This window comes from Notolepis coatsorum (assembly GCF_963971535.1).
Source record: "Notolepis coatsorum genome assembly, chromosome: 19".
NCBI lineage: Eukaryota > Metazoa > Chordata > Actinopteri > Aulopiformes > Paralepididae > Notolepis > Notolepis coatsorum.
Window position 1 is genome coordinate 29749980 of NC_140183.1, and position 15620 is coordinate 29765599.

At 47.2% G+C, this 15620-nt stretch overlaps 1 protein-coding gene across 1 annotated transcript in view; it reads right to left on the bottom strand.

Annotated features, from left to right (window-relative positions):
- Positions 1 to 11086: 11086 nt before the first annotated feature.
- The window catches only part of LOC311246438 (EF-hand domain-containing protein 1-like), a gene marked incomplete at both ends in the record, with an annotated part of 73902 nt that continues 69368 nt past the window's right edge, over positions 11087 to 15620 (bottom strand). Inside the window, 2 exons of the mRNA XM_084336593.1 lie at positions 11087 to 11252; positions 11445 to 11613. Coding sequence (XP_084192719.1) covers positions 11087 to 11252; positions 11445 to 11613 — 335 coding nt within the window. The remainder of the gene's footprint in view (positions 11253 to 11444; positions 11614 to 15620) is intronic.

Below are 15620 nucleotides of genomic sequence, written 5' to 3' on the forward strand. Positions count from 1 at the left end.
AATGTGGCACAATCCTCGGGATTGCCGTCGAACAGCCGTGGGACGGAGAGACGGGGTTCCCGAGGTGCGGGATCGGGAAGCGTGGGAACTGCTGGGACTGCGGGGAATGCTCCTGAAGGAAGTGAGGGAATTAAAGCGTTAACGGTGTCGCTCAGCGTGTGAAGCTGAACGAGAATACCTGACTGTTGTCCTGCCAGAGCGGCCAGGGACCCTTGAATAAGCAGGACCTGCTCTCGGAGTCCCTGTACAGCAGCTGCAGCCGCATCCAGCTGTAGGCTGTGTTCCTTGGCTGACTCTAACTGGACTGCCGCTGCTGTGCTGACTCTCTTGCGGGCGCAGACCGCGCAGGCCAGTACGAACCCCTTGACGTCGTTCCTCATGGTGGGCCACCAGAATCGACGAGCCAGGAGAGGAGAACGTGCGATGAACGCCCGGGTGGCAGGCGAACCGGCTGGTATGGCCCCACTGGAGGACCCGGGACCGGACTGAGTTGGGGACAAAGAGACGATTAACCGGTACATTGCCTGGAGCGCGATGGAAGCGTAGGGCACGCCTTACCACCCCCTCGATGCCCAAGGTGACGACTCTCTCTGTGTCGGCTGGGGTCGTCATTGGTTGGATCGTAATGTTATGGTTTGACACCGACCCCAAACGCAACGACACAAGAGAGTAGGATTCAGAGTTGCCAAAAACAAGGGCTTGTTTATTAAGACTAAATAAACAGCACAGACTTGGAAAAGTTCAAACAAAGACTGGAATACAAGCAAGGATGAATGTTGCTGCTCTGCAGCTTCTCCCGGGATGGTAGTCAGGGGAAGCAGACGCTGACGTCAGAGCCGCTCTGCAGACTTCTCTTGGCAGAATCTCCGAGGTGGTTGCGGGACCGAGAGAGAGAGAGGGAGCGAGTTAACTCAGAGTGCAGGTGGAACAGAGCAGGTGAACAGGAGAGGTGACTTGTACCCGAAAACAGAGTTATCCAAGTGACTGAATCTTCGGTGTAAATACACACTGTGAGTAACGTTCAAAACACAATCCCAAGTGATAGATATCTTCGGTGCAAAATAAACACTGTGAGCGAAGTCCCAAAAATACAAATCCAATGTGATAATATCTTCGGTGTGTAAACACACAGTGGGAGATGTTAGGCCAAAATATTATCCCAATGAAACAATCCAAAAAAGGCTAAACGCTGGGTGAGTGACTGTCTGATAAAAAGCTGGAAATCTTCAGTGTTATATAACACACGAAAAACGGAATTGGATCAAAGACAGTCATAAAAACTCACCCAGGCGTTGTGCGTAAAGAGCGTTGGAACAGAATGGAGCGAGCGCGTCGCCTCGGGGAAAGGGTGTCCAAGAGGAATGCTTCTTGAATATCCTGGAGGCAAAGCACAGGGAAACAACAGCAGGCAGCAGGAACGGCGAATGCAACTGAAATATCAAAACGATCCAACAAAACTTGAATGGGGAAACGGGGTATAAATAATACGGGAATGCTTAATTGACAAGCAGTGACAGCTGAGGGATGTGATTGATAAGCGTGTGGACGGGGGAGAACCAATCAACGACGTCTCTGGGAAGGAGCGTGTGAATAGGGGAATGAAATGATTAACAGAAAACAATTGGAAACAGAGCGAGTCGGCTTAAAGGAACAGAGCGAGTGGGTGAGCAGCGGACCAATCATCACAGTACTTCAAGAAGCCCGTGGTGGGGAAAGAACCAAACCTTACAGAAAGGGTGCAATATTCTGATAAACTTAGACTAATAGGTGGTGAAGATCCGTACAAGCTGGCTCCTTCATCTTGGAGTTACAACCTGACAATTTTGCCTTCTATTGCCTATCCCGACATTGTGAACAACCTAGTTTTTTCACCAAGCCCATACACAGATGAAGACACCTCTTAACATGCAAGGACGATTTGCCCACCGGCACTTTGGCGACCCCTACTGGCTCGGGTGTGCATATTTTGTAATACAATATATATATATATATATCGAATTGAAGGCTTTCCAATGATACCCCACCTGGGGATGTATGAATCAGGGATCTAGGTGAAAAACAGACGAGCGAAAACAGGAAGAGAAAAACAGTCGAATGAATTGAAGTCTGAGAAAACTGAGTTTTTCTTTTGTACACAGTTGACCAAAATCACTCCTAATCACTCATTTCTGGATGGATCTTTATGAAATTTGGACATGTACTACATAAGGCTTCAGGCTATGGATCTCGGGAGATTTTCTAAGCCATACAACTTTATGGGGAAATACTACCTCTGGACTACTAACTACTAGTACAACTCAAGTTCAGACCTATATGTTATATAGCATTACTGGCAATCGCGTCTCGCTCTTCGCCATAATGAGATATCTCTTATCTCCAGCACCTACTGTGCTCATGAACAAAACAAATGCACCCATGCACCTGACCAGGCCACGCCCCGGCGTCCTCCTATAAGACGCCGGACATGGTCACACTCCCCTTTCCTCTTTTTTTGTTTCCAACATGGACGCTGCAGTGCACTCCATGAACTAGTTATGAAATGCAGAGAGAAATTACACAATGTTGGGTTTTCGCCGGAGATTCACCAGCCCCTGGAATCTTCTCGGCACATCCTAACAGCGCATCGGGCCTGTCCTGGGTTTCCTCGTCTCATGACAGCGGACAGAGGGACGTCGCATGGCGGCTAGCTGTCGGGCTAGGTCGCGCACAGGTAGGGCCTGCGCTACCAGGCATTAATGCTAGCATTTGTGATACTGCTCGTTGTCCCGTGAGCAGGGCTTGACATTAACTTTTTGGCTCACTAGCCACTGTGGCTAGTGGTTTTCCAAAGTCACTAGCCACTCAGCATTTTCACCAGCCAAAAATCCCCACACACGCCGATCATAACCCAACATTGTGATTATTAAAATGATCATGTGAAAATGGGCTCCAGACTCCTTTTTTCACCACCGTGATGAATGAGAGAGAGAGAGAGAGAGAGAGAGAGAGAGAGAGAGAGAGAGAGAGAGAGAGAGAGAGAGAGAGACTAAGAAGAAACTAAGAAGATCCTTGACTATGTACAGACTCAGCGAGCACAGCCTAGCCATTGAGAAAGGTCGCCATAGGCAGACCTGGCTCCCAAGAGAAGACAGACTGTGCACCCACTGCACACAAGATGAGGTGGAAACCATGCTACACTTCTTAACAACCTGCCCACTATACCAAGACATCAGAGACATATACTTCAACCTGCCCGCTATACCAACTACCAAGACATCAGAGACATATACTTCAACCTGCCCACTATACCAAAACATCAGAGACATATACAGAGAGAGAGAGAGAGAGAGAGAGAGAGAGAGAGAGAGAGAGAGAGAGAGAGAGAGAGAGAGAGAGAGAGAGAGAGAGAGAGAGAGAGAGAGAATATGGAAGTCAATGGAAGAACAGAACACAGAAGAATAGAACACGTAGAATAGAATGGCTAGGAAACAAGCCATGTTTGATCTGAATGGTAAATAGACTGCAATTATATAGCAGCTTTTAACCAAGAAAGAGGCATCTGGGGCAGCTGTCCATGGTGCTGAGAGCTAACTCAGAGACAGCGCAGTAATAATGTGCACCATATTATTTGCGAGTGCTATCTTGACTGAGAGGGTGGCCAGGACGCGTGTATCACTTCCGCAACGGATTTAGGTTTCCGGGTTCGCCTGATTGGCATGTCGTCAGCTTGTGACTGCAACTTGTTCCTGTTTGCGGACGACTCAGCCCTGCTGGTCTCTGACAAGAACAAGTTACAGGTTGAAAAAAAAAAAAAAGCCCTCAGCTCGGAACTAGGCAAAATCTGCATATGGCTCGCCGACAACAAACTATCATTACACATGGGCAAAACAGAGTCCATTCTCTTCGGTTCAAATAACAAACTCAGCAAGACCGACGGCTTCTCGGTTACAGTGGGTGACAATATTATCACAAGGAAAGATGAAATTACCTACCTGGGTTCCATCCTAGAGGCTAATCTTTCCTGTGACAAAATGGCATCCAATGTAATAAAAAAAGTCAACCAACGAACGCGATTCTTGTACCGGATCTCCTCTCTGGTAAACAAGAATACCCTGAAGACTCTAGCAGGAGCACTCATTCAAGGGTACTATGACTATGCGTGCACCTCATGGTACCAAAGCACCTCAAAGGCGCTTAAAACAAAATTACAAACATCACAAAACAAACTGGTCAGACTACTACTTGACCTGAACCCCAGAACCCACCTCACCCCTGCCCACTTTGCCAACCTAGGATGGCTTAGAGTAGACGACAGAGTACAGCAACTTGCAATGGGCCTGGTCTACAAGATACACTATACGACCGGGGTGCCCATGTACATGTCAAAATACTTCCCAAAGGTCAGTGAATACCACAACCACTACACCAGAGGAAGCTCAACAAATCATGTTAAACCCAGATTCGGCTCAAACAAGGGACTAAACACGTTTCGCAATTATGCCACAACAATGTGAAAGCCCTACCCAAAGCTGTAAAGGAATGTGAATCCCTGCCCACATTCAAAACCGCCCTTAAAGGGCACCTACGGGAGGCTGCAATTCGAAACTGGCCACCGTAAATGCCCAAAACCCCCACCACCTCCTAATAGACAGTCTCCTCCCCACCGCATGTATATATTCCCTCCCCGCCGTATGTATATTTCCCTCCCACCCACCCACCCCCTCCTAATGTACAGTCCCCTCCCCATCATATGTATATACTCTGTCAGGATCTAGGGGTAACAGTACTGTATATTTGAATACCGCCTATGTCACAAATGTATCAGTACTAAATACCTATATGTCCCTATGCCATAAATGTCATGTATGTTGTGTATGTCATAAATGTCTATATGAATTGAAAATGGGGGACCCTGATGGAAACAAGACAAACGTCTTTCTCAGGTCTGCATCCCCTTAACAATTGTATGTATTGAGCCGTACTGTATTGTACCCATTCTGCAATCTGTTAAATAAAGTTTTCATTCATTCATTCATTCATCGTAGATTTCAGTGTGTATCATTTAATCATTTATCATTTAACATTTGAAAGACAGAGCTGCTGTTTAATAATATTGTCGCGTTGTGGAAAGCAGGAGAGAGCGTAGATTTCAGTGTGTATCATTTAATCATTTATCATTTAACATTTGAAAGGCATACATTGTTGTCATACAGAAGTACAGAATACTTTTATCCAAAATGCTTAACAGTCTCTGGAGCGCGCCAGTAAGAAGCATTTGCACTGCAACTCGTACACCTTACATTTCTGCTTTGCACTATAGCGTATTGTATATTAGTACATTGCATAGTATATTGTATATTGTATGGTACAGTAACAGTCTCTGGAGCGCAACAGTAAGAAGCATTTGCACTGCAACTCGTACACCTTACTGTAAATTGTACCTCATCCCATTTCTGCTTTGCACTATAGCGTATTGTATATTAGTACATTGCATAGTATATTGTATATTGTATGGTAACTCAGTTACTTCTATTCTGCATCGAACATTGTACATATGTCTATACTGAACAGCGTGACCTCTATTTTTACTTCTATTTTACATGCTATACTATTTTATTTCATACTTATCTTGTCTAGCACAGTCTCTAACAGTAACAGTAAGAAGCATTTTGGATAAAAGTATTCTGTACTTCTGTATGACAACAATGTATGCCTGTCAAATGTTAAATGATAAATGATTAAATGATACACACTGAAATCTACGCTCTCTCATCCTGCTTTCCACAACGCGACAATATTATTAAACAGCAGCTCTGTCATTGAAGTGGGAAAAGTGAGCATTAAACAGCAGCTCTGTCATTGAAGTGGGAAAAGTGAGCATTAAACAGCAGCTCTGTCATTGAAGTGGGAAAAGTGATTAAACAGCAGCACGTCTGCACTCAGAAGATGGCGCGACAATATTGCTCTGATTCAATATTGCAATGCTGCCGCTACCGCGTGGGCGTGCTCAGTGTGCGACCCATAGCATGATCTTTGGGTGAGCCGCGTCGGGGGGGGGGGGGGAGTGAGGAGTGCTCAGGAGTCGGACTGTGTAATCGCAGACATTACTAGTCTGTAGCCTGTAGTAGGTAGAGTAGAGTTAGAGTAGACAACTCACTTACCGTCCGGCCGTCTGGACGGGGCTTCCACAGCACATTCCATGATAAAAAAAAGTATCTATTTAGTTAGATAGAGATGATTATCTCTCAGACTCCTGACTTACTAACAATATGAAATACTCCTGGTCCCAAGCATTATTTTCTCGACTGACGAGTCACTGAGCTTGCTTCGACCACTAGGAAACGCGCCCATATTTCATATCATATTTGAAGACCCTAATAGGCTACATTTATTTGCTTGCTGCATTTACATTGGCTGCGACGAATCGATACATTGGCTGCCTGCAGTGACGCTGACGCCCACCACAGTCACCACTGTGAGTGACGTGAATCTCAAAACAATGATTTATATTTAACTAATAATAGTCCCCACGGCCACCGGAGCAGCACCAGCCGCAGGTGTAATTGCGCCTGTAGATGATCCGATTCCCGCCTCCTGCTGCTCTGTCAGCTTCACTGTCAGTGAATAATATATAATAGTAATTTAGAGACCCCCCAAAAAATCGCAAATCAAGTTTGCAGGGGAGCTGATGTCTGATCTAGGGGTTAGCTTTAGCGGTCCGGGCTCCCCTCGTGGATCGCACCCTGGGCGTGCCACGCGTGTCACGTGGCCGTCGCGGCCAATCAGGCGAACCCAGAAACCATAATCCGACTAAATCCGTTGCGGAAGTGATACACGCGGCCAGGACGGTGTTAGTCTTGAGCCCTTATGCTTACATGAATGTGGCTAGCAGCTAACAAACACCGTAATATTAGTTTAATAATACACGTTACATAATACATGTTAGTTTGTTTACTTACTTACAAATAGTCGGTCTCGGTCTCATTCTCTTTTCTGTTTGTCGATGGTTCAGTTCACCCGGTCTTTTCACAATATTCCACCACATTGTAACGTTAGCTAACTGTCTGTAAAGTAAACTATGGATGAGTCGGTCGCACTAACTAGTTGTCGAGCTATTAACGTTAACAGCGTCAGCTGTCACACACGGAAGCAACACGACGCGCGCGATAGGACGAAGTTGATGGGCCAATGGAATTAGCACACTGTGCGCACCCAGTCCTTGTGGGATTTGTAGTACTATAATAGTATCACCTGGATTGACGTGATTATTCCAAATGCCCTTTGTAGACTACAATGTTTTTTTTTCATAGAAAAAAAAGGCACCCGCCGAAATGGCGGGTAGAATGACGCATCTACCCGCGAATGACGAATTCTACCCGCATTGGGCGGGTGGGCGGGTGTCAACGTCAAGCCCTGCCCGTGAGACAGCCGAGTTGTGTATTGGCGCGAGGGGCAGGGTATTTGGGAAAACATGGTCGTCATGACTCTGTTTTGGGTGTTTTCCCAGCTATCCTAGTGCGCGCGGCTAATGCTAATGCTATGCTGGGTCTCCATTCTTGTTCCCCGCCGAGGGCTGTCTTTTCTAAAAGGTCTTCCCTCCTCTTAACCATTCATGCTGACGGTCAATCGGTGTCTACTGTTGGGAGTTTTGATGGGGGCTTGTTTACCATTTCATGGGTGGATGGGCTGAGGCCTAGGGCTGGTGTGCTTTTTGTGAATCTATGAATTGTGTGCGGGACTGGTGTTTCCCGGGTCTGCATCCCCTTAACATTTGTGTGTATGGGCTAGCCCATTCTGCAGTGTGTTAGTGGAGTTTTCGTTCATTAATTCATTTACCCCTTCATGGGTGCACACCACAGTGGAGGTTGCTGCATTCCTACTAGTGAGGCAGTGCTTCTCTAGTAGTAGTTTTTTGTTGCAGCCACCACTGGTGCTCCGTGCTTGTGAAGCAGGTGGCATCAGTCCTTTGTCTCTGACATGGTGGAACGGTGTCCCGCCCAGCCGACGCCATGAGGCGAGTCGGCCCGGCAGGTGGCTGGTGGGCTGTTAAGCTTATACCGCCACGGTATAGAATTAGCAGCGACTAGTAACATTGTTCGAATTGCTGTTTTTCTGTCAAAAATGGTGGCGGGTGGCGGGGCCTTAGGGCCAGCCGACGTCGAAACATCGCGCAAGGTTTTGAGGTTATTAGCTTTGACCTAGCCGCAAGCCTTAACCGCAGGGAGGGCTAGGATGCTGTCAACGGTTGTTTACAGACATCTTGGTTGGATCAGTCTCCCCTTGAGGAGGAGACTGATCCAACCAGCAGAGGGACTTTGGTCTTTCCGCAGGAGCGTGGGCGGTATTTGACCTAGGCCCCACACCGCCTCACACCGCGCAGCCAGAGGTGAGGGCGCGGCCTCGCCAGCGGCTGTGGTGAGGCCCTCAACCATGTTTCCCCCGCCTGAGGTACCCTGGACACAAAAACAACAGGTGATCGCAAGGCCGGCAGCCTTGGTGGCCAAGGGATCGGCTACATTAGATGAGCACGCCCTAAAAAACCGTCGCCGTCTGGCTGTGTCTAGCTCACTCTCCGGTCACTCCCCCCCCAACACCGGCGGGATAAGGGCTCTGATTTGTTTCCTTTGGCTGCGGGCCGCGTGCCTTCTATGAAGTGCAAGCGGCCCCACGTTTCGCTTCTCATGGGGACAGGGGCTGACACCCAGTTACTGGCTAGGCCTGGGTCTGTCCGTGAGAATGTTGTGCTGTCAAGCAGCTCCCACGCCACACGTTCTGCATCTGTGTTTGGTGAGCCTGGTGTTGTGTCTGTCAACAATAAAGGTTGTCAGCGGGGGAGCTCGAGGCCCTTGGGGTCACAGCGCGAGTTCCCCCTGCCCCGCCCTCGCCAGGCCGGGTATCACGTTAGTGCCTCCCACGGCCGGAAGACCGGCGGTGGTCTGGCAGGCGCGCGTGATTTGGGTTGTAGTAATATCACATCAGCGTCGTATATTGTCAGACAGGGTGGAGTGCGCTCGGGAGGGCGGGTACGTCGGGAGCACGGGACTTGGTCCTGGTCGTGCCGGGCCGGGGCTCAGCTGTGTGGTCCCCGGCCCTGATTCAGCTCTGTGTGGCCCCGCCGTGGCCTGTTCCGTGGTCACCGCAGGCCCTCTCTCAGGCACGCGGAACTCTGTTCTGCCTTCCTGTTCTGGGGCAGCCTCTAGGCTTGGCTGCTGACGGTGTGAATCTGGTGGGGATGCGTCTTGACTATTCTGTGGTTACAGCTATCCAGTACGCGCGCGCTCCGTCCTCTACCACGGCTTACGCTGGGGAGTGGCGTATGGTCGAGTGTGGGGGCGGAACGTTGTTCAGCCACCCTCTCGTGGGACGTTCCTGCTTGGCGTTCGGCGTCTCAAGCCGGTGGAACGTTCTCTGTCACCGAGTTGGGACCTCCAACTGGTCCTCGGCCGGTTGTCTGAGGCCCCGTTGAGCCTCTTGAGCAGGCGCCGTTGGAGCAGCTGTCTTCAAGACTGCGTTCCTGCTGGCCGTCACCTCCGCTAAGCGCTGTGTGCTCTCTTGGTGCGGCCTAAGTGCCTGTCTATTCGTGCCAATAGCAGTGCGACTCTGAGGCCTAATCCAGTCTTCGTGCCAAAGAATATCCGGAGCTCTTTTGGCTCCGGGGATATTGTGATTCAGGCGTTTCATCCGCCTCCTCACGCTAGTAGGTTAGAGGCGAGCCTTCATCTGTCGTGTCCTGTCCGTGCTTTGGGGGTTTACCTCAGTCAGACACGGGATCTCAGGGCTGCCGATCAACTTTTTGTTTGTTACGGTGGCCCTCGCGCTGGTAAGGCACTGTCCAAGCAACGCCTGTCACATTGGTTGTGCGAGGGCATTGCCCTTTGCTACACGTTGGCTGGACAGGCCCCCCCTGCTGCCTTGTTAGGGGGGGCCTCGGTGGAGGTCCTCCCCGGGTACTTTCGTCAAGTTTTACCTCGTGGACATGACTGGGGGTTCTGTCTCCCAGGCGGTTCTGAGGTCTGGGACCTCCCCTGCGTCCCGCCTCTCGGTGGGTTAGCACGGGTGTGTGCCACGGGGTGTTGTGTCACACGTGGTCCCGCCTGTACTGTGCGTTTTCAGGGGTCTCTGGTTCCCTCTTTTTTGCACTTTGGTGGAGTTGACTGTCGCACCCCCTTCACTAGGACGGGCGGGTGAACGGGACTCCCCTCCCCCCTGGTAGTAGGGCTTGCGGGTCCTCAGGGGGTACACTTGTCGGGCCACGCGTCTGCTCTGCCCCATATCTCATTATGGCGAAGAGCGAGACGCGATTGCCAGTAATGCTATATAACGAAAGGTTATCCTATAACCTAGTAATACTGGGTGCATTTGTTTTGTTCATGAGCACAGTAGGTGCTGGAGATAAGAGATATCTCATTATGGCGAAGAGCGAGACGCTCAGCCAGTATTCATATAACTAGGTTATAGGATAACCTTTCGTTACTCTATTTCATAAGCACTAAAAGTGAATTTTCTTTTTGGAACTTCAGAAACTTCAGAATGTCATAAGTATAAACATAAAGTATGTTGTTTTGGTTTGCAAAAAAAAGTATGGTCCTCAAAAATGAAAACTAAAATGGCCACTTTTGGGGGCGCAGGTTAAGAGGTATCTTACAAAGGTTTGGATGCCTACAACCAGATGGTGTGTGGATGGGTGAGCGATGCACAGTCAGTATCAGCTCATCGATGACAGAGAGGAGAGGAGAGGGGGTGTTTGCCTCCTTTTTTGCACTCTTCTCCCTGATTTGTAATAGCTTTTGGCAATCTGAAGTACTCCAAATGCTTTTCCTGGTCCGACCGATTAGTACAGCCAAAAACACGGCAATAATTGACCATTTTGAGCAAAAATTACCAGGAACAGTTGCGAGTTTGGTTGCGTTGTTTAGGTTCAGTATCTCCAAAATGACGACTTCTGGTTTGATGACGTGCCGTGAAAACACTATTGTCATTATACAGCATGTAACAATAAGTACAATACAACATCCAACAACAACATCCTGAGAGCAAATGTAACAGTAAAGTGCAATAGAAACATACAATGCACAGGTGATTAAACTGGGTATAAAATATATAAATACTACTGAGTAATTGTGCATTTTATTTGGGGCAGGGTGGCCGCAAACTCTTCCATCACCACCGCGGTCCTCTCCTGGCTGTTAGTGAACCTCTCCAGGTTGTTGGCGACCCTGTCCTGGCTGTCCAGCATCGCCTGGACCGCGTTGCCATGGGAACGCGTGGCACCACTGGTGGGTGGGGGGCAGTGGTGTACTTGTGTATGATGACATTACATTTTAATCCACCAGCGCTGCCACGTGTATTCCCTGACATATTACTGAAGTGATGTGATTAGTTGTTGAGAAATTGTAAACTGTATCTAATAATAGTGACAACATCAAGTAAATCAAATTCATGTTTAAAGGCTTTATTCATCCTACATCCATGCAATTAATCGCTGTCGGACTTGGACAGCAGTCTGTTGTCCGGGCAAGATGAGCAGTGGAATGTTGGACAGGGGGCAGTGCTGGTGGACGGGGGGCACCCCTCGACCGTCCACCAGCGGTGCCACGCGTGCCTGTGGGCTGTGGCAACATGGTCCAGGCGATGCTGGACAGCCAGGAGAGGGTCGCTAACAGCCAGGAGAGGACCGCGGTGGAAGCGCTTGTTGAAATGTTTCTTCACTGGCTCTTACAATGTGTTACGCTAATACTAAAGAGTCAAGTGCGGCAGAAACCCAGGACAGAGACACAGGAGACAGACGTAATACAATAATGATACTTTAATAAAAATAGACAAAAGGAATAATCAAACATACTAAACTAAGTGGGGGAAGTGTGTGTGCCATGTGAATGAGATGTGTGTTTCAATTACAGTATGTGTATGGGTGCGTGTGTCTAGCGTGCAAAAACGCATGTGGTGTTAAATGTAAATGTTAGAGACTGTTGTTTACATGTGGATATGTGTATTACCTGGTAGACTGACAGGGTTTCAGGCTGCTGTTTCCTCCCACATATAATGGAAATAATGCTAACAATATCAGCTTCCAATATCTCAACAACCAAAACACAGACCTGAGTGCTTCTTGGGTAGACTGAAAGGACTCACCACTTAAAAAATGTGGCCCTTTACATTTAAATTCACTTATGTAAATTCATGATTTGCATATGTATTGAAGGATTTGTACAGTATATGTAAGTTCTGTACAAATCTTTAAATTGTGATACACACTCACATCATCTACCTTTCAATTATAACTTTTGAATAAAACTCCTTGGGGGTCACCGACAATGAAAAGGAAATTGTTGTATTGCATTATATAAATTGTCCATTGGTTGGCAGACAACAAACACACAGATCAGAAGCAACAGGACCAGTGGTATGATAGTGCTTTTTTATTGATTGATTGATTGATTGATTGATTGAAAACTTTATTAACAGATTGCAGAATGGTTACAGTATACAGTACAGCTCAATACATACAATTGTTAAGGGGATGCAGACCAGAGAGAGACTTTCGTCTTGTTTACATCAGGGTCCCCCATTTTCAATTCAGCATAATCATACACGATACAGATACAGTACTGCTACATCTATACGACATCTTTATGACATACCAGATTTGCAAATACAGTACTGTTTGTGATACAAAAAGAGTCCAGAAAAGAGAGTATATACATTTGACGTAGAAACTGTACATTGGAGGTTGGGTAGGTGGGGTGGGGTGGTTGGGTGGGGGGGGGGCTGTACATTGGAGGTGGTTGGGTGGGTGGGGTGGGGGGTTGGGTAGGAGGGGTGGGTGGGGGACACTGTACAACTGTACAAGCAAAACTGTACATTGGAATATTGACGAAACCATACTTGGTCATTTACTGTACATTGGAGGGGGTTGGGTTAGGACATTTACAGGGGCCACTTTCGAATTGCAGTCTCCCGTAGGTGTTATTTGAGAGTGGTTTTGAAGGTGGGTAGTGATTCACATTCCTTTACAGCTTTGGGTAGAGCGTTCCACATTGATGTGGCATAATTGCGAAACGTGTTTAGTCCCTCGTTTGAGCCGAATCTGGGTTTAACAGATAATTCTGATTGATAGATATGAATGGGCCTTATTGCACAGTCCTTAAGGTCATTAAGCCAGGGGTCAGATGAGATCAATGTTCCCTCTAAGGTGCGCCCGAAACGTTTGTGTAAAAAAATAAAAGATGTTTCTTATGAAACAGCAGTCAGCTTGGATGCACGTACATCGCAGTCTTCTCTCCTACAGCTTCTCTCCTTGTTGACAAATGCGCACAAATGCTGCTGGGGCATTGCCCCCACCCCCTCCACTCCCCCTCCCCTCTCCGTCTTGTCAACACAAAATCCTCTCACTCGCTTCCAAGTGCAGAGCCTCGACAGCTCTCCTTTCAACATCACTGAATCATTAAACAAAAATGGCCCAGTAAACGATTGAATTTAGTTTAATACATGAGGCGTTGTCTAATGTTATCTAGCTGGCTATCTACGGATAGCTCATTATATCAACAGCTGATATGTTGCAGGCTTGCAGCTGTTGGCTAGCTAGCTATCGTTCTTAGTTGGCTAACGTTAGCTACGACGCGTAGCTAGCTAATTCTGGCTAGCGCTACCTATTAATTCGCAATGGAATGGCTAGCTAACTAACTGTACAAATCGATGTGATTGGCTGAGACCGTATTTTGTACGGTTGGCTGGATTGGGGGTGGCCAGCTGGCTGGCAGTTTGTGGTGCAGTAGCTGGCTACAGTGGCTAGATAGCTGGCTAATGTTGGCCAATAGCCTATAGCTGTAACTGAACGCCAATGATGCTAGCCTTGGTCTTATGAGTTTCAGTTCATAGGAAAATACTTTGACTATAATGAAGTAAATTAACTGTATATACTCTCTTTTAGAAACTTTCTTAAACAGCACTGTATATCTGGTATGTCATAAATGTCTGGATGTAACAGTACTGTTTATCTGTATGTCATATATGTTATGATGAATTGAAAATGGGGGACCCTGATGTAAACAAGATGAAAGTCTTTCTCTGGTCTGCATCCTCTTAACACATTGACTGCCAGCCATTGTACCCATCAAAGTACCCAGTCTGCCACCGTTGAAAGCCTATGGAGATGTTTACCTTCTTTGCAGGGCTATAACTTTTTAAATTTGATTGCTATATTGCCATTACTATGGCCCATTCAACATTGATTATCTATCGTTCCGGATGTGGGAACGTTATATTTTTTCATTCATACATTGTTGTGTTAATACCGTCTTGAATATAAGTATGTTTATAAGCTTTTCTGATGTAATTCCAAAAACGCTAGTTATAGGCCCAAACGCATATGATAGATTATTGATTGCCGTTTCTTTCCTATACACGCTATATTAAAAAATTCAAATGTATATGATCGGTATACATTATGCTTCATCATGCGTGGAGGAAAGGGGGGGCGGGGGTTGTCTATAATTCCTTTATCGTCAGTAACGGCTTTATGTAGTATGGGTTGATAATAGGGGTGGACGGTATAAACGGTATACGGTATAAACGGTATGAATTTGCTCTACGGTATGGATTTTGACTATACCGTGTAACCGGTAGGGCAGCTCTAAAATAGCAATGACGTTATGTAACCACAGCGCGACTATTTCAATCGCATTTGCCCCTAAAAATAGATAGAATTAGTCATAGATAATAGATATGTGCAAACTGGAAAAAGTTATTTAGGAGGCTTCGCGCAGTGGGCGTGTCAACACGCAATTGTCATTTCATAATAAACACATATCACCGCGGCGCACAGCAAGTTTCAATTTCAGTTCCTGGCATTTTTAACCAGTGGAGAAAGGTAAGGGATTTCCCTATCGTTTTTCTTATATGAATTATTCTACGTTAATAAAACATACCTGGTGATCAACTACAGTTTGCTGTAAACATTATGATATGTGTGTAGTGTTATGATAACGACGGCTGCAGCGGGAGGACGTCCTTCTCCCATTGCAAACAGCGGGGCTGGATTTTGCTAGAAGCATATGCAGCTGCAGAGCCGCAGAACCAGGGGCGCTTTTAGGTCTGGTCACAGGCCCGCTCAACAGCGCCCCCCCACCCAACGGCTGAATTGTGACCAGACCTGAAAGCGCCCATGGCTCTGCGGCTCTGCAGCTACATATGCTTCTAGCAAAATCCAGCCCCGCTGTTTGCAATGGGAGCAGGACGGAGTCTCGACTCGGGACTTATTTTATTTGGAATATAATGACTTTATAAATTTTAGACCATACCGTCCACCCCTAGTTGATATATTGATCAGACTGTTTGCAAACAAAGAAACGCACAATCGGGCTGAAAATAATGTTACTGTCCTCTTACCGTTCGCCGATGAGACTGGAAGAAAAAGATCCCAATTAGATCCCAAGATCCATTTCCGGTTTGTATGGCGCAATAAACACCGAATTCATATAGATTATTGCGTTATGGAAGCGATCCAAATGCACGCCAGTGTTTGTCTGTAGTCCCGTAGCAAGATATTACTGCCGGAGGGATTTCCTCGACGCACCGATCACAACTTCCGGTTTTGAGAGTGTAACTCGCCCGACCATCCACCAGGCGGCGGTATTGAGGCG